Consider the following 22,726-nt stretch of genomic DNA (forward strand, 5'->3'; position numbering starts at 1 on the left):
TCCACCCTGATCGCTGCTTCCCACGCTAGAGTACAGGACTTTGCCCGTGCTGCACCCCTTCAGTGGAACGCACTCCCTCGGTCCATTAGACTCTCCCCGACCTTGCAAAGCTTCAAACGGGCACTGAAAACTCACCTATTCATCAAAGCGTACCCTTACACTGCATAAACTAGCTGGTTCTCCGACCCCTTGCCTGTTTGCATCCTGCTATCTAGCCACCACCCACTTGCTTGCACCTCTTGTCCTCTCTCTGTCTCCCCTTCCTAATAGATTGTAAGCTCCTCCCAGCAGGGCCCTCTTCCCTCCTGTTATCAAAGCCCTCTTCTCTGCACATTTCACTCACAGTTCTCCTGTAATCAAACACTCAGTGACCATCTTCGTCCGCATACTCCTCTCCATCATTGGCCTCAAGCCTCTTATAGTATGTTGATTTGAGTCCTCACTACTTATATTTAAGCTGTAATGTGTATTGAACTGTGGCGCTCTTTATTTGTACTATATTTTTGTTATTTATTCTATATTATGCCAAGTTTTGTCTCCCTGAACAGTTCCTTTGTATGGCGCTGCGAAACACTTGTGGCGCCTTATAAATATAATAATAATCACTCCCACCCATGACAATCTATCCAGCATTTCATCTATTATGTTATTAAACTCTCCAAGATATATAATAGGAATATTTAAGGATCTCCATTTAATGGATTTCACCAGCTATGCAAGGGACAGCAGAACTAACAGCAGGGGTAATATATATTTATATTTTCAGTAGAACAATGTGGAGGCATGGATGGTACTTTGCCTGCAAGAAAAACAAATGCCCCCATGGCAACCACCTGCTTAATTACTTTAAAAATTGATGGTAAGCTAAAGCCGAGTGTGGTAAAGATCTACAGTAATTAGATACACAGTCATTAGGTTGACAGGCATTGCGTCAAAAAGGTTGATATGGCAAAGGTAACAAGGTCAAAGGGTTGACATCGAAATGGTCGCTACACCTGCCACAGGCTTTTATTCTAAATGGTAGTCCATGTGGGTGGTAAAACCAAAGTTAAAAAATGTGAACCCCCCCCAAACTCGTGTCTGCCATATGTGAAGCTCAAACACTGTCTACTTTTTACCTGTGCACCAATTGCATGTGGACCATATGGGGTCAACCTATTGACTGTCAGTCTAGACACTGTTTATACCAGTGATGGCTAACCTTGGCACTCCAGCTGTTCTTGAACTACAATCCCAGCATGACCTGCATCAGTTTTAGCATTGCCAAATAGTAAAACTGTAGCATGGCATGCTGGGATGTGTAGTTCTACAACAGCTGGAGTGTCCAGGTTAGCCATCACTGGTTTATACACTGGAACCCACTAAAAACTTCAATCGCTTTTATAAAATGTGCGGCTTTTATAAGAGTTTATTTTTAGTAACTCAGCAGAACAAAAATTATACTTGCACAGATTCATTGCTTAAGTAATTGGGTCAGCTTTGCCAACATTACATTTGTAATATCAAAAAGAGGTGGGGCCAAAAGTTACCATGGATCAGACTTATGATTAATTCAGATGTTACGTTGATGCCAGTCCCTGTAAGAAATTTAAGAGGAAGCCTGCTTAACATGTATAAATGCATGAGGGGCAATTTAAGGAACTACCAGGCACCCTCTTTACCTGAGGTCAGTGACCAGGACACATGGGCATCCTCTTATGGGCCCTACATATGCAGAGATGTGTGCCAGAGATACATAACGGGAGATTCAGCACAAGAGATTTCACTCTTGTGACTCATTTCAGACAATGAGCCACATACAGAGAGATTTGTGTCAGAGATTCATAATGGGAGATTCAGCACGGGAGATTTCAAATCACAAAACACTGCACTTCATCACAAAAATGTTATTATTACTGAACACATCTAGCACATAACTAATGTCTTCTTTAATAAGTATTCTTTCACCTCCCCTAATATGCTACCCCCCCAAAAAAAAAAAATTAAATCACGGTGGCTAGTGGTTCCCCCTGAACCGAATGCAAACCCATATGCAAACTATTAAACGTTGGTGGTACAGTGGGAGCTGACAAAAAAATTACTTACCAAGTCCGGGGTCCAGCGTTTCATCCTCTGTCACACACAATAATTTTGTAAAAAAAAATGGCATGGGGTCCCCCCACCCAGGCATGACCAGCCCCGGGCTTTTTGAGTGGTCCTGGTTCCCAAAATCCAGAGGACAAAGTGCGTGGGGTCCCCCGGATTTTGGGGACCAGCACCAGGCTATTGAGCTGGCCCTGGTTTCCAAAATACGGGGGACAAAATGAATAGGGGTCCCCCATATTTTGGAGACCAGCACCAGGCTCAACTAGTAGGCTATGTAATGCCATAGCCAGGGGACACGCTTGATGGTGTCCCGTGGCCAAAGCATTACCCACCCTAACTAGTCAGCCCAGGCCAGGAGTTTTTGGGGAGGTGGGGACCCCCCAAATAAGGGGGTCCCCCCTCTCCAGGGCACCCCAGGCCTGGGCTGCAGCCCGGGGCTATCCCCTGCACCCCTGGGCGGTGGGTGCAGGGTTGATAGCTTATTTAACAGTAATATTGTCTTTTACAGTAGGACTACAGGTCCCAGCAAGCCTGCCCCACATGCTGGCACTTGGGAGAACCACAGGTACCAGCATGTGGGGCATTAAAGGCCCGCCAGTACCTATAGCCCCCCTGTAAAGGAAATATTAAAATAAAACAACAAACACTGGTTTTAAATGTTTTATTTACTAAAAACACAAACACAGAGTTTTTAGTATTTTATTAAACTGCATCTGGTCTTCACCTGGGGGCAGCGGCCCCCTAAGCTCTTTTGCATGGCCGCCGCCTCCCAGGGCTTCTGCCTCTTCATCTGTGTTCTTCACCTGGGGGCGGCGGCCTTTTAAGCTCTTTTGCATTGGCCGCGCCTCCCAGGACTTCAGGAGCTCTTCTCTCCTCCGCCGTCGGACTGACTGCCCCGACCCTGTCTCGAGCTGGCTAATATAGCCAGCTCTAGGGGGCGGGGCAATGACGCGGCGAGCCGTGATTGGCTGGCCGCGGCCATTTTGAAATTTGAATTTTTTTTTTTTTTACATCTCCGTCCTGATGCCGCCGCGCTGCCGCCGAGGTGAGGTGGGGGTGGCGATGGGTGCTCCTGCTGGTGGGGGAGGGAGGTCAGGGGTGGCGGGTTCTGCGGTGCGGGGTGCGGCGGTTCTGCGGTGCGGGGTGCGGCGGGTCTGCGGCGTCCGCAGTCGCTCGGTCCTGCTCATCTGCCCGCAGCCACACATGCGGGAGATGAGCAGGAGCTTTCTGAGCGACTGCTCTGAATTGTACAGCCCGTCCGTTCTGAATCTTGGACAGATTCAGAACGGCGGGTGCGCGCATGTAAATCGCTGTGTGGGCTATATACACAGCGATTTACATGCATCTTCAGGCATTTTCTGAGCGATTTGTTAGAATCGCTCAGAAAATGCCTGAATATCGTGCTGTATGTGGGGGCCTTTAGGGCAGTCAAGTTATGAAACTCTCTGCCGGAGGATGTGGTGTTGGCAGACACAATAAACACATTTAAGCTAATGTTGGACAAGTACTTATTGGATAGCAACATTTGTTGTTATAACCATAACAATATGGTTTTGTAGGGGGATTAAGTGGATCATTAAGTAGAATCAGTAGTCAGTTATCTTAAAGTAGAAAAAAAAAAGTTGAACTTGATGGACGTACGTCTTTATTCAACCTCACTAACTATGTTGCTATGTATGTAATAATTATTTAATTCTAGCATAAAGACAGTGCAGTAACTTCTTTGCTTTAAATATATTTTTTATTTATGTGAATTTTCAGTGTTAATTAACGACGTCACTCCTTTCAATTTCTTGGTGTGTCTACTTTTAGTATGTTTTTTTTTTTTAATTATTTTAAACTTTCCTATTACAGAGTGACCCAGAATTTGTACAGTGGAAGAAAGAACTGACTGAAGCGTTTACTGAGGCACAGAGGCTTTTACGTCGGGCTCCAAAGTTTCTGAACAAGTCTCGATCTGGAGTTGTAGAGATCTCCAAACCACCACTTAGTCACAGAAATAGCAATGGCCTTTAGGTGGCAGGACAGGACCAAGGATTCTTAGGGATAACTACTTATAACACCTTGACCAAGGTCCACAGCATTGCTATTAGTTACTTGTATGGCCCTCAACAGCAAGGTGTACATAGAAGAAGCTTTGGGAGCCTGCATCACACATTGTCTACTGAAGACTGGTCCTACCACCTGAAGTCTAGAAGAGGTCATGTAGCTTGAGGCAATGAAGAGATGAATTTTCACTAACAGAAGAGCTGTGAAAGTTGCCAAATGTAGTGATTGCTCATCATCCTGTTGCATCAGCTTACCAGATGGCCTGTCTCTTAGTGCTAAACAAGCAAGGTGTCCAACCCTTGCTTATACCTTGGCATATGCATGCTTTCGTGTATGCCAAACAAGAATATGAAATGTTTTTTTGCAGTAGTTGCTTTTACGTTGATTTTTATGTCTGAAATTCAACATGTCCCTGGATGTTTCCGGAAGGCATTGCCACGTTGTAAGAATGTCCTTAAGATGATTGCTTTCCTGAGTGTTGCCATAATTTCCCCTAAACCTTTTGTCCTCCCAACTTGCACTGTTGACTTTGTCTAACTGGCAGTGTGATGATTCTGTTATGCACTTCGAAATACTGACTTTTACCTGTCCTGTGGTTACAAGTTGTAGATACTTCATGGGAATACATACCAAGAATTTTCACCCAGTACTGTGTGTTCACTAATATAGTGCTACCACTGTCTTGCTTTGTATGAAGTTAGAAATATACTAGTAGAGTAATTATCGGTGATCCGGAGTGCATGGTAGCTTCGTCGAGTGATCTGTAAGCCAGTCAGCAAGTTTAGCACAGTTATTATACAGGCTTATTCTAAAGATACGTTTACAGTTACTATAAAGACAGCTTTTTTCCATTTCAGGTCAATTGCACTTATTTTATTTTTCTTTTTTTTCTTTAATCAATTTGTGTTTTACGTATATAGCGTTTGGAGAACGTTGGATAATCCTGGTACGTGCCATGCTGTAATCTTAAATCAGTCCTTACTATCAGAATTCCCTGTCCTTGCTCTCCATGTATCCAATGTTACATACTATCATCCTGTTAGGTGTCATCAATGCCACAGAGCTTTGAACATTTATATTAAGACTGGCAATCGCAATTGGCTAAACAAGGCAGGACAAGACAATCAGTCTTTTCTGTGGTTTCTTCCATATAAATATGTGTGCGCTAGGTTGGAGCAAGCACTCACTGGAAACAGCACCCGGTGCTGATGGGTGACTCCTTGTCTCAGCTGTTGCGTTGGTGGCACCACAATTTAGCATCCCACTTTTTGTTTTCCAAATGAAGTGCAAAGTGCCAATGGACTCGAGTATCCTAGACACATATTCCCTATATTTAACAAAAACTTTTAAGTGTATTTGTAAATATTAATTTAAGACTTTGTTACATGAGAGAGGAGCACTGCTATAACCTGCACATACATCCGCAGCTGTGTGTTACATAGTATGAGTTCTTCCCAAGGCCTGTTTCTTATCATTAACATTCACCTTGGTTTAGCAACGTACAGTGGTACGCAATCTTCCGCGGGCAGATTGGACCACTCAGGGGAAACTGCTATGAATGTCATGTTTTTAATGTAAGAAGTACAATGGTTATTGGATGAGTATAACTGATCTACTGTGAAGTATGAATCCATATTTGTATTAGTCACATGCAGTGTTGGCATGAACATGTAAGCAATTATTATGTTACTTTTAAAGGGAACACTGAAGCCCATTTTGTGTAGGTTAGCCGTTTAACTTTCCTCCCTTGTGGTGACAGTGGTAAGATTCTAGAGTGAGAAAAAAAAATGGCGACAAGAAATGGTTACAAGATAATGTTATTTTCTAATGTTACAATACTCATACACTGTGTAGTCCACACAAGACTGTGTGACCCATAGCGAGGGTAAGTTATATGGTACAGGCTCCAAATTAGTACAGTAATAATTGTAGCATGCACCTTACTCTCACTATATACATTTCACAGCCGCAAACCTGTTTGTTGTCATTACTGTGGATTTGGTTATTTTTTTATTGTACTATAAAGAATTTATGGAAGCCATAGTACTTATGGAGAGAAATACAATGACTGTTATTGAGTACAGCAATAATATGAGAATCTACACTGCTTTCAGCAGAGCTACCTTTTATGTCCAACAACTTTTATTTTAATCCATTGTCCACATGCACATTGTCCACAGTGTTTGCAGACCGCACCCATAGTCCTCCACGGATTGAGCTTCGGGTATTGTCATAGGAATATTATAGTGGAGGCTGATTATAGCCGATTTATTATATGAATACTGAGAAATAGTAATATATTATGTGGTAAAATTACAATGTGTTCCTAACACGTATGGAGGAATAAGTAATTTTTGGAATACTTTGACATGTGGCTATATACATTCACAGAACATAACATGATTGGGTTATTTTTCTAGCCAGCTAAACTTTCGAGAATCTCAAATCTGAGAATTGATAAAATAGCAGACATTTTATTAAAATTGGTAATTAGATTTAACTATATTTATGTTTCCATAATTATAAATGTGAGTAATGGAAATATTACGCACTCTAAAAGCCAGGAGAGCATGCTTTAATGCGGGTTACCCACAAGAATGACACTTGTAAATGCTCCTGTAGACAGACACATACACACAGAGACAAACATTTGCTTTGAGCTGTGTGTAATCCAGCATTGCCTGCAGTGCTCACAAGCATTAATGCTTAGTGCAATATAATAGCATCATTACTAGGAGGTTCTGACCAAACACCAAGAAGTTATGGTATACAAGCTTCTGTATACCCTTTATATACTGTAGGCACCTGTCTATAGGAGCCGTTAATTAACAACTTGAGCTCCAGTTTTGACACCTTACCAGACAAATAATAATTTGTTTCAGCAAATGTGATCCATACATCCCTACTAGCTTTATTTTGTAACCATTTTCTTGCTTGTCATTATTCACTGTAAACCAATACTATAGAAATCATTTAGGGGGACAGACATTTTAACTGCTGCTCCAACGACCTGAATGTGCCCCAAACTCTCAAGTCCAGTTCAGAAAATGAAACGGATCCTGCTTTATTCTTACACTGTCGTTTATATATACATATATGTCCCCCATTTTGCTTGTGGTCTTTGCCTTGACACACCTCCGGGTGTAGAAGAATGTTTTTGTTTCATTTGTCACATTGAAGGTTGATTGTCATGTTTTATAAGCTAGAAGATTCCTCTGCTAACGGGTTCTAGAACGAGCCGCTGGCCTGGTGCAATAGTGCTGCAGTAAGGCAATGGCCATGTACACACAAGACTAGGAAATGTGGGAGGGGCCACACAACTCTTATGGCACTGTTCACGTCTCTATGCTACTGAAATAATGTATTTATTTGCCTTAGGTTATTTAAAGCAGCACCATTTCCAAAAAGGAAAAAAAATGCATTGAAATATTTACATGAAAATTCTATAAAATGATTAAAATGCCCACAACATGCCCGCAGTGCAACAGGAACTATAGTATGTTATTGTTACTTTTTCCATTTTGATGTCATAGTTTCCCACATACAATCTACTAGTTTATGGGCCATCACTGTAGCAGCAGAGCACAACATTGATAGTTACAATGAGTAAAAAGCACATTTTTGCAAACTGTTATCTCTCTTAGCAAGCTGATTGGATGAGGGAGTCCTATCCCGCTGCTTCCTAGTGCACAGAGACTTTGCATCTATGTAATACTTACAGAGTGGGTAACAGTTGCATGGGAGTTTGCTAACTGTTATACGTTGATTTCTTCTCTCATCACCGTATTCAGAGGTTACACAGCCGTATTGTGTTCAGTGTGCACTTGTTCCTGTGAATATAAATTTTTGCTGTAATCTAAAAGCCACTTGTTGCAACTATGTTGTAATAATGCTTTAAATCTGTTTATATTGCATGTTCCTAATAGCTTTAACCATTCCCGTTGCCCCAGTTTTGTACAAGAACATCATATACACTTCTATAATATCATCCTATATTATCATGTCCATTACAACCAAAAGGGGGACTGCAAGGTACACTAAATAGCAAACCGTCCATCAGCCTTGCTATCATATGGTAGCCACTTACTGTATGTTAGGATTCCTAAATGCTTCACCAACTTTATACTGTTGACCAACGCCTTTTCCTTTCAGAACAGATATGCCGATTAAAATATTAAGATAAATAATTGCCCAGGGCAAATGCTTGCACTGAATGTATAATGTAAGGGAAGCAGAGTGAAGCGCAGTGCAAACCTTTCTAACAGAGCGAAGGACTCATTTGACAGAAAAATATACTTACCTACTTTGCTGCCCCTTCCACTGTGTGGGAAGGCGGTCAGATGGGGGCGTGGCTCCATACTTGCATCATCATGCCACCGCCCACACTATATATTGCCAAATACCAGGCACTGTATAGCAAGGGACGGGGCTACGATAACGCCATTCAGCGAAATGCACATCATTGGGTGCCCCTGGACCTCCTACCTTTTGGATGTCTCCCAGCTTCTCCAGTATGATAGACAAATTCACAGTAAAGTGCTTTCCAACTACTGCATATCCATAAAATGTGTGTGTGTGTGTGTGTGTGTGTGTGTGTGTGTATGGGGGGCTTACAAAGTACCATTATATATACATATCACTTGTCACTGTCTGTTGGTGTTTTAGACACATGCAGCAATTCTTTTTATCCTATACAAAGTCTGCATAGTACTGGAAATCTAGTAAATCGCTTCCCAAAGTGAACTGTAGCTTAGACTGGCGGCTAAACAGTTTAACTAAAGTATACATGCTCTGGTTCCAGACATCCTTGTAATGTCATTAAACACAGGCAACTTCCAAGAGCTCTGGACTCTGGATGTTGCATAATGGTTATTTCAAAAGGTCTGGTCCGATTGAACAGTGAACATTTAGAACCTGCGTTGCTGGGAGAATTTGTTGTGTCCGTTTGTGCACACATGCAAGTAATCTTGTCCCACTGATTGGGAGGGTCTCCGTATAGAATCCCTGCTACATAAATTCTGATTAATTGAAGCTTCAGTGTCCTAACACTTATGCTCATAAGAACCATCCTTCAGTTGCATAAAGATGTACATATTTCATTCATTGTCAAGTAAATACTATTCTTGTTCAACAAATACGTGTGCATAGTCATTAATTCTGTTCGAAACAAATCTTTACAGACTCGGCTGTATTTTGGGAAATGAAGGTAGTTATGTAGGAATAGAACAAGATTTATATTTTAACAAGAATTCATTTTATATTATTTATTAAATCCATGCATTTATTTGATGTTGCTGACATTCCACTGAATTGTTTCTTATCTGTATAGTTGGTTATTTAAGGTGTGCTGGCAATTTCATTAGAACTATCCGCTTTATTCTGTTTTTCATAAATAAACGCCAATTGAACCCAGAATACCATGTCCAGTTTACCGTTTTGTCTTTCACACAAGATTAGTATGCACCATAACATTCCATGCAATTTACACCACTTTCAGACATTGTTAGACGGTGGCTGCAAATTTGATCTGGTGAACAAAAAAGATGAAGCCCTCAATAGCAATGAAAATGTAAGTCTAGTCTAATTTATCACACCTGCAGTTTCACAGTATGTGTGCGTGTATATTATATATATATATTTCCTTGTAGTGGCCGGCGCTCCATATAAAACATAAGACCTGGGTGCCCTCCTGGGAATGGCTGAACACAGCCTCCAAACTTAGACAGAGATCGGCGGCGGCACTCCCACGCAAAAAGAATACAACATACTACACAGTGTAGGTCACCTACCGATCTCTGTCTGTCTCTCTCTCTCTCTCTCTCTCTCTATATAATATAATAAACTACTGATTTTCTTTCACTAAGAAGCCTTGTGAGTGCCGCTTCTGGTCTTTCTATATTGAACTATTAGTTTGAATAAGGCACCTGAGCATTTCACTGTGATAGTACCTGGGAGTGCCGGAGGTACTCAGCTTTAAGCTATATATATATATATATATATATATATATATATATATATATATATATATATATATATATATACAGCAAAGTTTGGCTCAGAAATGCAGTTTCAGAAATTCAGCTAGCCAGGTGCCCTCTCTTGGCATACGCAGGTATAGAGGAGTATGTGCAGCGACACTCATGGTCTTAAAGCAATACAACCACTTGGGAATTTTATTGGATAAAAACGTATTGAATTTACCAAGCCACCGAGTGTCTCTATTTCTACTTCTACACAATTTATTCTATTTCACTATATTAATCTCTCTGGAGGGCACCGGAGCAATTGTTATCCAACCGGAATGAGTGCAGATCTGCCAACCACAATATATAAGTATATATTATATATTTTTTCTCCATTAATGTCCGCGCATGCCACCAATATGCCTTGATATGGCATAAAATCATGGGTGCTCATGGAAACGATGGTGGACTTTTGTGCAATAAACCAGAATAGATGGGTACATTTTTTATATGCACGACATACAGTACTCATGGATCTCACCATATTCTATTATTTAAAAAACTGCAAAGTTAGAGACAAACATCACAACTGGCAGCTCATTTGCTTGCAAATATATATATACAGGTGTGCTCGCAGAATTTGTGATTTTCTGGCCATTTGTCAGAGAATATGAATGATAACTCACAAACTTTTCTTTCCTTCATGGTTAGTGGTTGGGTGAAGCCATTTATTGTCAAACAACCGTGTTTACTCTTTTTAAATCATAATGACAGCAGAAACGACCCAAATGACCCTGATCAAAATTACACTCTGCTGTATAAGCCTGGAAATGTCCCTGTAGCGGGTCTGGAGGATCATAATACATTTTAAAAGGGATATTATTTTACACGAATATACTTTACAAAAAAAAAAACCTGACATGCATTCTAGAAATCTTCTGGTGTAAAAAAAAATGCAATTTGCAAATACAACTAATCAGATAGCTTAGAATAGAAAGTAGAGCCCAAGCTGCAATTGCAATCCACTATAATATTTTTGTAATAACTTTTTTTTTACGTGTACATTTTTATATCGCTGTTCTAATTGTGGGCAGGAAATGTGTGTTAAGTAATGCATAAAATGATTCACTTGTAACTATGATAGAATACAACTTTGATTTAAACAGATGTTTTGTAAGAGTTGTAAATGTTAAGGCCCACAATATATGAAATGTAATTAGAAACATGTATAGGACTATATTGTTAAGATCATGCCACAAATTTCATATACCAGTAAAAGGTTAAATATATATACTGTATATATAGACAATGCTGCTAGTCACTCACTGTACCTACTTTCAGTTGGAATGGATAACTGTGATATAAAATATTTTTTGCATTTTATTCCAAAAAATAAAGGAAGATGACGCAGACTGCAGATACATGCCGGAAAGCATCTTTGTTATGCACTTCTTTATGTAATTATGCCAAACATTGCGAATGGTATAAGCTGGAATGATCAGCAGAAATCTGATAGTGTTTATATAACAATTTAGTACAAGCATAAAAACTGCACCCCCGATAGATATAGGGTGCTTGGTGTCGGCAAGATTGTTTGGGCTGCAACTAGGGTAATACATATACACATGCAAAAAGAATAGGAACCGTCCCACTGGCGTTATCCCCAAAAACCTTGTCGATATTAGTTATAGGTCTATCCAAGTCCACAAGTGTCTTCCAGAAAAATCCTCAGAGCATCGGCTTTTGTATTATTATTTTTAGTATTGTTTATTTGTATGTCGCCACATGGATTCCGCAGCGCCTAACATAAATACATAATACATAAATGAGCAAAAAAACAAATAACTAATGACAGTACAAGACAATTTAGGACAAGTACATAGTAAATATGGATAGTTACATCAGGGGACAGGACACTGAAGCAATTATCAGGGTGGCAGAGGTTTATATATTCGAAGAAAGGCACATGAGGAGAGAGGGCCCTGCTCGTGAGAGCTTACATTCTAAAGGGGAATGTAAGACAGACAGAAGTGACACAGAAGGGCATAAATAGAGTGTTAGGATGAAAGATGGTTGGATTTTATGCAGGAGCGGGGGGAAGTTAATTAGTTCAGTCTTAAACATTTTAAGTCTAATGCTGTGTACACACGGGGGTGATAGGGGCTATAATCGCTGGGAATATGGTAGCAGGCGACCATATTGCCAGTGATTGGAGTGCGCACCAGCGATAAATCGCCGGGTGCGCGCTCCCATTTTCTGCCCCAATGTAATCGCTGGTCGCAGGAGCTTGCTCCTGCGACCAGCTAATTACCTATGCGGCTCCCCCAGCAGAGGTTCCTTTTCATCAGCGACCATCTCTGGTCGCTGATGAAAAGGAGACACTGAGCAATATATTGCTCAGCAATATATTGCAAGCAATATATCTCCCCCCGTGTGTACGCACCTTAAGAAAGCGCTGGATCATCCAAGAATTGATCGCAGAGACACAGTTGAAAATGAGTGAGGATAGAGGGAGAAAGATTAGGAAAGGAGAGGTAGAGTGGAGTATTATCTGCATAAAAGTGATATTTGAAGTTGAGTGAGTGAATGAGCTCACCCAGAGAGTACGTATATATAGAGAGAGAAGAAGAGGACCAAGAACAGAACCTTGGGAGACACCTACTGACATTGGAAGTGCAGGACAGGTGGAGGCATTAAAGGTTCAGCTGGGCATTTTCAAGACTGACCGTGCAAATACAAGCATTAACGGTTACAGTAAATGTTCTTGCTGATATCAAAAGGTGATGTTATTACGGAAGAATATCCAGTTTAAGCAGACGGGAGTAGTATGTTGTGAGGATAAAGTGAACTCGCTCAAAGTAGTAGTGGTCTTCCATTCTACTCTCTTGTAATGGGTCAGTGAATGCAGATTAGCCGCTCCATGCAAGGAAACCCAAAGTTTGTTTGTGCTTGAAAACTACATGAATTGTATTGTTTTTATAGGTATTGTTTTTTTTTGTTTTTTTTTAATCTATTATTAAAACATAGTACACTATATGTTTTTTCCTCTACCCCATTCTTTTTGGGTTAGTTCATGGAGAATGGGAGACAAAGAGGATGGTTGATGCTTGCAGGTCTTTTCTTTGAAATAAGTTTCCTAATATCTACAGGTTTATGGAGGTTATTCTGATCGGAGCGGCCAAACGTGCGTACGTTCACTATTAACATACGCTCTCCGTACGCGGCCGTTGGGGTTAAGTCCACCCACAAATCAGCCGCATACGTACGGCCAGAAACAACGTCGAAGGGGAGTGGCGTACAATTGAGCGTACGCCAACGTACACGGACGGACCAGCCCTTACACTCCGACAACTGGCGTACAACAGAGCGTACGCCACCGTTTACGGACGTCTCTCGTCCGTCTTCCCACCGACTTCTTGCGGCTATCTGAGCGTACGCCAGCTTGCACGGACGGGTCCCTATTGTTTTCAATAGAAAACTCAGCTTATGTCACCGCTCGTGAGAGTGAGCGTACGTCCGTGCACGCTGGCATACCCTTCACATATATGGACCTGCAAATCTTGCCTTTCAACTACAATTCTGACAATTAATTAATTATTCTAATTGTTATTCAATTATTGTTTTCTATTAACTCAATTGAAGATTGTGTGCAAAATAGTGGGCATGGCCTTAAAACATTGCTGAAACATACTTTGTAGGTGTTAGATGTGGTTTATGTTATTGTATCATAAATACAAAACCTATGTTTGTATTAGAGTGAACACGTTGACACATGTCGACTTGTGTAGATTGAGTGTGCTACTGTGTAAAGTCTATGAAAGCACGTAGTGAATGTGTATAACTGTTTAACAAATACCTACCTTAGCATATATAAGCAGGTCTTAAAAAGATTCTTACCTTAAATTAAACAAACCTTTAAATGTAGAGAAGTATAGAAAGATAAGCTTCCAATGTGTTTGAGTGCTGTGTGTGGCTTGCAGGTAGTGAAATCATGGTTTGGACTTAATAGACTGCAGCATTGGTTATTACATTCAGGTTTATGTGTTTGAGTAGTAATCAGTGTTAATTAGCAAACCCAGGCGCACGCTGGCATGCGGTATCTGTAGGGGTGGTCTGAGCTGGCGGTTGGCGGGCGCCTGTTTTGTGTCCGAAATGAACGGTGCTTTAGGCGATCGTGCGGTAGTAGCACCGTTCATTTTTGGTGCACACCCCCGTGTACGCCCATTTTCCCTCATTATTTCGGCCGCTCCCCTCATCACGCCCCTATGCCGCCCCCAATGCCCGTACTCTCGCGTACAGGTTTTTTCGCACGTAGAGACCCGTCCGTAAGCGTTGTGGAGTGTTCGCGCCTGCGCATTGGAGATAGTACGCATGCGCAGATCATTAAAAAACCCGGAACGTACGCGTACGGCCCGGCCGCACCAACCAGAATAAGGCCCTATGTCACTAGTGTCAGTGGGAACGTTTTCTATTCTTGGGGAACATCGTTTTGGATACCTACTACAGGCTGCAAGTTGGTTACTCATCTGAGATACTAAAAACCTCTTTTTCTGTAGGGCAGTACATAGGTTGGAAAATCTGAAAATACACCACAGCTATCAACTTTCATAATCCTCTGTTGGAAGATTTTGTACCTTAATTTATAGCTATTAGAGTCGCAGTCATCCCAAGTAGGAAAATTGCAGCATGTGACAATAAAAAACGTGACTGAAACGAGTAGAGATGAATGGGTTTGGTTTTACTCTGGATCACAAAGCAGTATCTTAGTGGCTATCCAAAACACAAAATTGTGATAATTTGGCAAGTAAAGCCGAACCCTCTCCGCTCTAGAAAGGCGTTTCTTCTGTCCCAGCTACACTAGCTCACTTTGTAGATGTTAGAATTGCTGGATAATAAGGTTACTAAGCTAAATGTTACACTATAAGCTAGTCCATTAGTTGCACACATTTTGATCAATGGTGATAACTGTACGTTGTGTCAATTTCCTTTTAATTTTAGATGGACAACCCATGTTATTCGACATTGTGATCTTGTCAGGCAATTACTGTTACATAAATGTGACTTTTCCTGTAGAAACACTTTCATGCTTTTATGTTCTTTTAAGATCCAAGGGATGTGTGACCCCTCCAGCTAAGATACGTGTTTAAAAATCAATATATAGGAATCCTTATTTTTTTATTTGATGATTATTGCCATCCTAGTAATGCACTACATAAAGGAATTTGGCCCTTATTCAGATCTGATCGCAGAACAATTTTGTTCTCAAAACCATGTGCACTGCAGCTGGGGCAGATGTATCATGTGCAGAGAGAGTTAAATTTGAGTTATTTTGTTTCTGTGCAGGGTAAATACTGGCTGCATTATTTTTACACTGCAATTTAGATTTCAGTTTCAACAAACCCCACCCAAATCTAACTCTCTATACATGTTTCATCTGCCCACCTGTAGTGCAAACGGTTTTGCCCATTTTGAAAACAAATTTGTACTGCGATCAGATCTGAATAAGTGCCTTTGTATGTAGATCTCACTTCTGTAAAGAAATATTCACACATGGCCACAATTGCGGTATTATTATTTTTTTGCTATGTGGTATAAATTTCCAGTTTTTATGGTTACCATCCTCGCTTATAAAGTCCCTCTGAGATCAAAGGCATTCAATTTGTTGGACATTTTCAATTACATCTGTTTCCACACCCCTATTTTGGGTCTCCAGATCAGCTTGTTTTTTCTAAAGTATGCATTTTTAGTCCTAATGTAACTGTGTGCTATAATAAATCATTAACTGTCACCACACTTTGGGCAGCATTCAATGATAAATTACGCTATGTGCAGCGCATCCTGTTTAGGATTTGCTGCACATTTGCAGGGTTCCGGAGGGCTGGAGCATATGCTGCCAGCCCCCCCTGTCACCCTATTCAACGCCGCAGGGGCTCACTGCCCCTGAAGGCGATTTTTAACCCCTGCAGAGATAAGGGAGGTTAATACGTGGCTAAGAGATTGGTGTAGGAAGAAGGGCATTGGATTCTTAAGGTGCGTACACGCGGTGAGATTTCACTTTCTATTTGACCCCTATTCGATCTGGGTCTGTGTCTAGATCTGGGTTGGTTACAGTGTTCACATTAGATTTTGACTATGTAGTACAGATCTCTACTATATAGTCTTGCCTGCCAAGATTATTTTTCTATTCGATTTACACTACACATTGGGATCGAATCTGCATTGAATGTATGAAAACCATTTGATGCCCATTCGATTTTCTATTCGATTTCTATTCGATTTTTCTTCTATAAGCAAAATCGAATAGAAAAATAGTGCTTACCCTGTGTACACTCTATTAGAGCATTGGGCAGATTTCTTTGTCAGATGCCATCTGTATGGTGGTGATGGATTGCACCTGAAAAGGGGGGGGGGGGGGGCTTCTGTGCTGGACAGGATGGTTAGAAGAGATTTTAAACTAGGCATCGGGGGTGCAGGAAAAAGTAAGAAATTATGGGATAGACGTTCAGTGCAATAAAGCATTAAAAAGGTGTGTATGAAGTATCAAGGGGATGAAGAGGGTAATAGGTAGAATATAGCCAATATTGATAAGCTGTTTAAACGCCAATAAGTAAATATATTGTATCACCAAAAAAAAAGTACTTTGAAGGGAAGCAGTAAGATAAAAATACATGTCTGTGTTACCCCCTTTACTCTATGAAGGGACAGTAGGTTACCAATTACTTTATCTCAAATGGACCACATCATTTGATGGTCGGCGACCATCGAATGATGTGGTCCTCGCCCCCTAGGATGCGAATGGATGTTTTTTGCAAAACATCCATTCACAGCCATGGGCATGCTTAAAAAGACACATAGCACTGTGAACTTGAACTGCAAAATAATGTTTAGTCTTGTCTGACTAGTGAATTTGCGGTGGTGCTGTCCGGATATACATCTTATGCAAAACTAAGAAGTTTGTGTGTATATATATATATATATATATATATATATGTGTGTGTGTGTATATATATATATATATATATATATATATATATATATATATATATATATATATATATATGACAAATAGGGGTTATTGGAGTGCGTTCTATACTGTACCACCTAGCTTATAATTATTCAATTCACATGATATAACAATCTCGGAATAAGATGTAGACTTCGTCCAAGCAAGTAGTTCTTTATTTTAAAACCCAACACGTTAAGTCAAAACGACTTCATCAGGGGCGTGCCAAAATAAGACCCACAGTCAGGTCTGAACAGTGGAGAATGTTCTTAATATATTAAAATATTGTAAAAATCTGAGCAAACCTATCCAACAATAGTCATTCAGATCGATGAACCCTATGGGAGGGTTTTAGGGAAAATGGAATCACTTAACCATAGATAGGGCCGTATTTCATAGATCAGAAATAGGCGCAGCCTGATTTTGAAAAAGCTCTGACGAAGTTTCAGTCACGAAACGCGTAGGGCGTGGCCTAGTGTCAATCTTGGATGTGAGTGTAACTGCTCCAACAAAGCAGCAGCGTGCAGACCTCAAGATTGTGCTGTAATCGCTGCGGTTGTGTTAACCGCTGATCTTGGTACGTGATTTTATAAAACATATAAGAGTGGATTTAAAAAGAAATAAAAACTTATATTTCTGATACACACACTATGGAGCGCTCCTGTTTGTTTTTCCATCTGTATATATATACTGTATATATATATGTAGAAGTATGGAGGAGGCGGCACTCAAATGGGATTTTTCAAAAGTATATTTGTGGCAAAAGAAAGGACCAACGTTTCGGGGTCTTAATCACCCCTTTGCCAAGGTGCAAGTGGAAATCAAATAAACATAGTGCTGTGCTTACCTTAAATAACAAGAAGAGTGTCAGTGAGCCAGTCACAGCGTGCAGTCAGTGGGTGGGAGCTGGGAAACCGGAAGTGCGCGTCTTAGAGAAGCCGGGTGTGTAAGGCTGACCAGTTTCCTGTCTGTGGAATGCTCCTTGGAGCGCAAGCCAGCTGGTTGCTATAGCAACCCCTCTGCAGCGTCTACCTCGGCTATGTCTCAGGCTGCTCACACACATGCTGTTGGCTGATTTTTGGCAAAAAAATTAATTTACAACAAAATCAGTGCTCAGTACACATATATCAAAGATACAATAACATAACACATTATAATAATCTGTTATGTTATTGTATCTTTGATATATGTGTACTGAGCACTGATTTTGTTGAGTAATCCTCTCCATATCCTACTGCTCTTAGACAGCCCACCACCGTTTTTTCTCAGAAATTGAGCTGACACCCCAACATTTTAGGGGGTATTTTTTGTTATTTGGGACAACCCACTATACACTTTTTCGCACTGTCTTTTCATATCTTGGCGCTGAATCCCTTCTCTTTTTATCCACATATATATAATCCAAAAGTAATGGAGTCACTCAGCAGGCTTGTTGAAAGATACGGTCACTTTTAATCAGGCAGCATGGCAGGGTGTAATCAACATTTCGATCCCCATCGGGGATCTTTGTCAAGATATCTATACAGCACTGCTGTGTCAGGTTTATGCCCAACATGACCCACAAGCACAACTTGCAGGTCACTCAAAAAATCTAACTTAATCAGTTAAAATGCATAGATTAGTATGCATTTAATCACCATGAAATATACTGTAAATAATGAATGCACAGTGGTGCCGGAACAGCCTCAGTAAATATGTTGCTGCGGTGGGTGCCAGCACAGCAGACGATACAAATGAAAGTGCCGCACTAGTCTCCAACCTAATCCAAAATGTGATTTATTGCAAGGTAGTCTTAATGCAACATTTCAATACAGAGTTGTATCATGCTTCTTTTCACTCGCCGTCCTGTTGGAGCACCGGCAGTCAGGATACTGACCGTCTGGATCCCCCTTGTCAGGGCGCCATACCACACCCGCCTCTCTCTGAGTCGTGCTTGAAAAGATTCAGGCCTCCCCTCAGATTCTGGAGCCCCTGGGCAGCTGTCTAATGGTAGAGCCAGCCCGGCATTTAGAATATAATATGAATATTTTTTCAGTACTGCGTGGAGAAGAAAGTTGCATATTGGATACTGTTGTCTAAATTGCATTAGTTCACAGTTTGGTTCCATGTTGGATACAGTGTACTGGTTAGCATGATTGCCTCACAGCACTGAGGTCATGGGTTAGATTCTTACCATGGCCCTGAGAGCTGGACACAGGGAAATCGCCTACCCTAACTTAGCAAAATTGCTTAGCGCACATCTCTACGTGTGTATGTCCCTTAACTGTTCAGAGTTTGTATATTCTCCCCATGCTTGCGTGGATTTCCCCGTGCTTCCGTGGATTTCCCTAGGGTACTCCAGTTTCCTCCCACAATCCAAACATATACTGATAAGCTAATGGTCTCCCAACAAATTAACCCTAGAATATCTCTTTGCGAGTGTACATGTGGTAGGGAATATAGCTTGTAAGCTCCAATGGGGCAGGGAATGTTCAATTATTCTTTGTAAATCACTGCAGCATATGTGTGCCCCATATAAATAACTGGTAGTAAAATAATACATTTTCCCAAATCGTGAAAGTGTAATTCCCATATATAGAAGTAATAGCACACACAAATAATGCGGACAGTAATCTGCCCTGCTTTGATGGCGGATATATAGACAATCTGTAACGTTTACTGGCAAGGATGCCATTGAGCAGAAGAAGATGATTGACTGACACAAATGCTTGAGCTCATATTGCACAACATAATCATTTCATACAGCAAACCTAGCTCTTAATTAGGCAAAGCATAACATTAATTGAATTTACAGTGTAACAAGTATCATGAACTACTGGCTGAGCATCTACCCTGCAGATCTCATATCAGGACACCCGCACACTAGTGTCCAAATATTTTTCATTGACTTTTTATCATTTTGGTATTTTCACTTACATGCTTATTATTATTTTATTTAGGTTTTTCTTACATTTGCTTTGCTCCTAGCTATAATAATTTAATCATCATTTCAGCAGACAAAAGAATGTGCCGTATAGAAATAATCACTAGCACTCATTACAGAAGGACACATGGAAAATTGATGAATATACTGTAATGTGAAAGCTATAAAGTATCACAGGGACATCATGATCAGACTGTAAGCCTTGTACCTAAATAATCTTATATACTCAATTGATAGGACATGTATTAGTGAACAGTTACTTGCTCTTACTTCTTGAAGGTGCCCACACACTGTATATTTCAGACGATTTTCAGCTGATCGCCCAATTTACAGCAAACCATTCGCAATCGCAAATGATCGTGATCTGATGCGCACTAACGCAGTTGTTTAGCTGGATCTTTTGATCTTACCTGCTACAGCAAAGATCAAAAGATCTGTCAGACTTGGGTATTCATTTGGGAGTTTGGGCATTCTGTTTGGGCAAATTCGGGTGTCAGATATTTGGTCAGTTGGGTATTTGGGAATTGGTGCACTATGGTATTCGGGCGCTTGGTCGCATTCGCACAGTTGGATATTTTGGAGGTTGGGTGCTTGGCTGAATTCACACGGTTCGGTGTTTGGCTGCGTTCGGGTGCATTCAAATGCTCGAATATTCAGGCAATTGGGTGCAACAGGCGTGCTCATGTACACTCAGCCATTCGGGTATTCAGACACACTCGAGCGCTCAGGTATTGGTGTGTTCAGGCACTCGAGTGTTTGAGCTTCCAGGTGATCGGCGAGGGAGCAGCGACAGGGGGTGGCTTGCGGTCGTCAAGGTGAGCTAAGTGTTTGTGGGGGAGTGACGATGGTGCACACCTGCATGTCAGTGGGATCCACGGAAGTCTTCTGGGGGAGCCAGCAGTGCAGCTCATCCAGGAATATTTCTAAGCATTTCATCGAAGGGGGATCAAAATTTTCTGAAATCTTAAAATAAATTTTGGTCAAAATGTACTCTTAGCCCACTGCTCGCACATGTCCCCGTCTCCCTTTGCAGGGCGAATTTGCCCGCACGGCTGTGAATGGATGTTTTGCATAAACATCCATTCACAGCCTGTGGGGCGGCACCCACATCAGTCGTTGATCGCTGACCATTGAATGATATGGTGCACACACGCAAATCTAAGATACTCTCAGGTGTGTCCTGGAGGGGAACATGGCGGTCAGAGTTCATTAGCATGAGAACGGCCAGCATTTTCATGAGAACGCTCATGAAATGCTGGGCATCCCTTGAACGCGACTACCCGCCACCTCCCTCCGCCCACACTGATGGGTGCAAGCTCCCTGTAACCACTCTGTTCGCCATGGCCACTCGCACCCAGCACCTATGCGTGAATTCGCACAGGTGCGCATGGACCAGAATAAGGTCCGCAATCTTTTGCCCAGGACTGTTGGGGCGTTCAAGCTAATTCTTTGGATATATCTTAAGATCGCAGATCTTTCTAGTGTGTGGGCACCTTTACTCCCACCTCAGAATAAAGATTATTGTCAGCTGGTGCAATTTCAATTATATCTAAATAAATAATAACATAAATTGAGTCTGATGAATAAAAACAAAAATATCCCAGCCCAATGCGCCCCTTAGATGGGATTTCAACTAGACCAAATAATGTAACAGAATTTAAAAAGGAGGTAGCCATGACGAGCATTAATGTTCAAGGCTATTCAATTATTGCCCCTTTTTTCTTGCACATTACATTAATCTGTTTTCTGATGTTAACCCACAGAACATGGAACAAGTTCCCCCCCTAGACCTATGTGTTAACATGATTGCTAGACCCCCCCCCGAATATTTATCGGTAAAGTAATTTCGGGTCCTCATTAAGTGAAGCCCATATAGAACTGGGGAATTAATTTCCCTGCGATATATTACCACAGCTAATTATTATAATTTTATTTATAAGGCGCCACAAGTGTTTCGCCGGACAAAGGAACAGTACAGGGAGACAAAACTTAGCATTACATTGAATAAATAGCAAAAATAGAGTACAAATAAAGAGCGTCACAGTTCAATACACATTACAGCTTAAATAGTGATGACTCAATCAACATACTATGAGAGGCTTGTAGCCAATGATGGAGATGAGTATGCGGACGAAGATGGTCACTGAGTGTTTGAGTATGGGAGAGCTGTGAGTGAAATGTGAAGAGAAGTGGGCTTTGACAACAGGAGGGAAGAGGGCCCTGCTCGGAGGAGCTTACAATCTAGTAATTGAACTCACCCCCAAAATTTTCAACACATCCGCCTGATACATCGCATTAAAAAGTGACAATCTCGTGCACACTTTTTTAAATCTGAAATGGAATTGATGATGGCCATGTATTTTATTTATTTATTTATTAACAGTTTCTTATATAGCGCATACATATTCCGCAGCGCTTTACAGAGCATAGTTATAATCAAAAACACATAACAAATTACAGTACAAGACAGTTTAGGACAAGTACATGGTTAATATGGATAGTTGCATCAGTGGACAGGACACTGAAGCAAGCATCAGGGTGGCAGAGGTTTATATATTCTAAGAAAGGCACATGGAGGAGAGAGGGCCAATTTTATTGTACCAATTTGTACCAATTTTATTTTAAAACATTAATACTATTACTAAAGCATCACAAACAGGCACTTCTGAACCAATAATGATATGATTATTAAATGTTTTATAA

The 22,726-nt window shown here is 40.9% G+C and overlaps 1 protein-coding gene across 4 annotated transcripts in view; it reads left to right on the plus strand.

Annotated features, from left to right (window-relative positions):
• The window catches only part of GRK3 (G protein-coupled receptor kinase 3), a 316,600-nt gene extending 307,051 nt beyond the window's left edge, over window positions 1–9,549 (plus strand). For all 4 annotated transcript variants that reach the window (XM_083146472.1, XM_083146488.1, XM_083146479.1 and 1 more), the window contains exon 21: window positions 3,940–9,549. In XM_083146472.1, coding sequence (XP_083002598.1) covers window positions 3,940–4,101 — 162 coding nt within the window. In that variant the 3' untranslated portion in view covers window positions 4,102–9,549. The remainder of the gene's footprint in view (window positions 1–3,939) is intronic.
• Window positions 9,550–22,726: the final 13,177 nt, after the last annotated feature.

Source organism: Crinia signifera, chromosome 1 (genome assembly GCF_055691185.1).
Source record: "Crinia signifera chromosome 1, ASM5569118v1, whole genome shotgun sequence".
Taxonomy (NCBI): domain Eukaryota; kingdom Metazoa; phylum Chordata; class Amphibia; order Anura; family Myobatrachidae; genus Crinia; species Crinia signifera.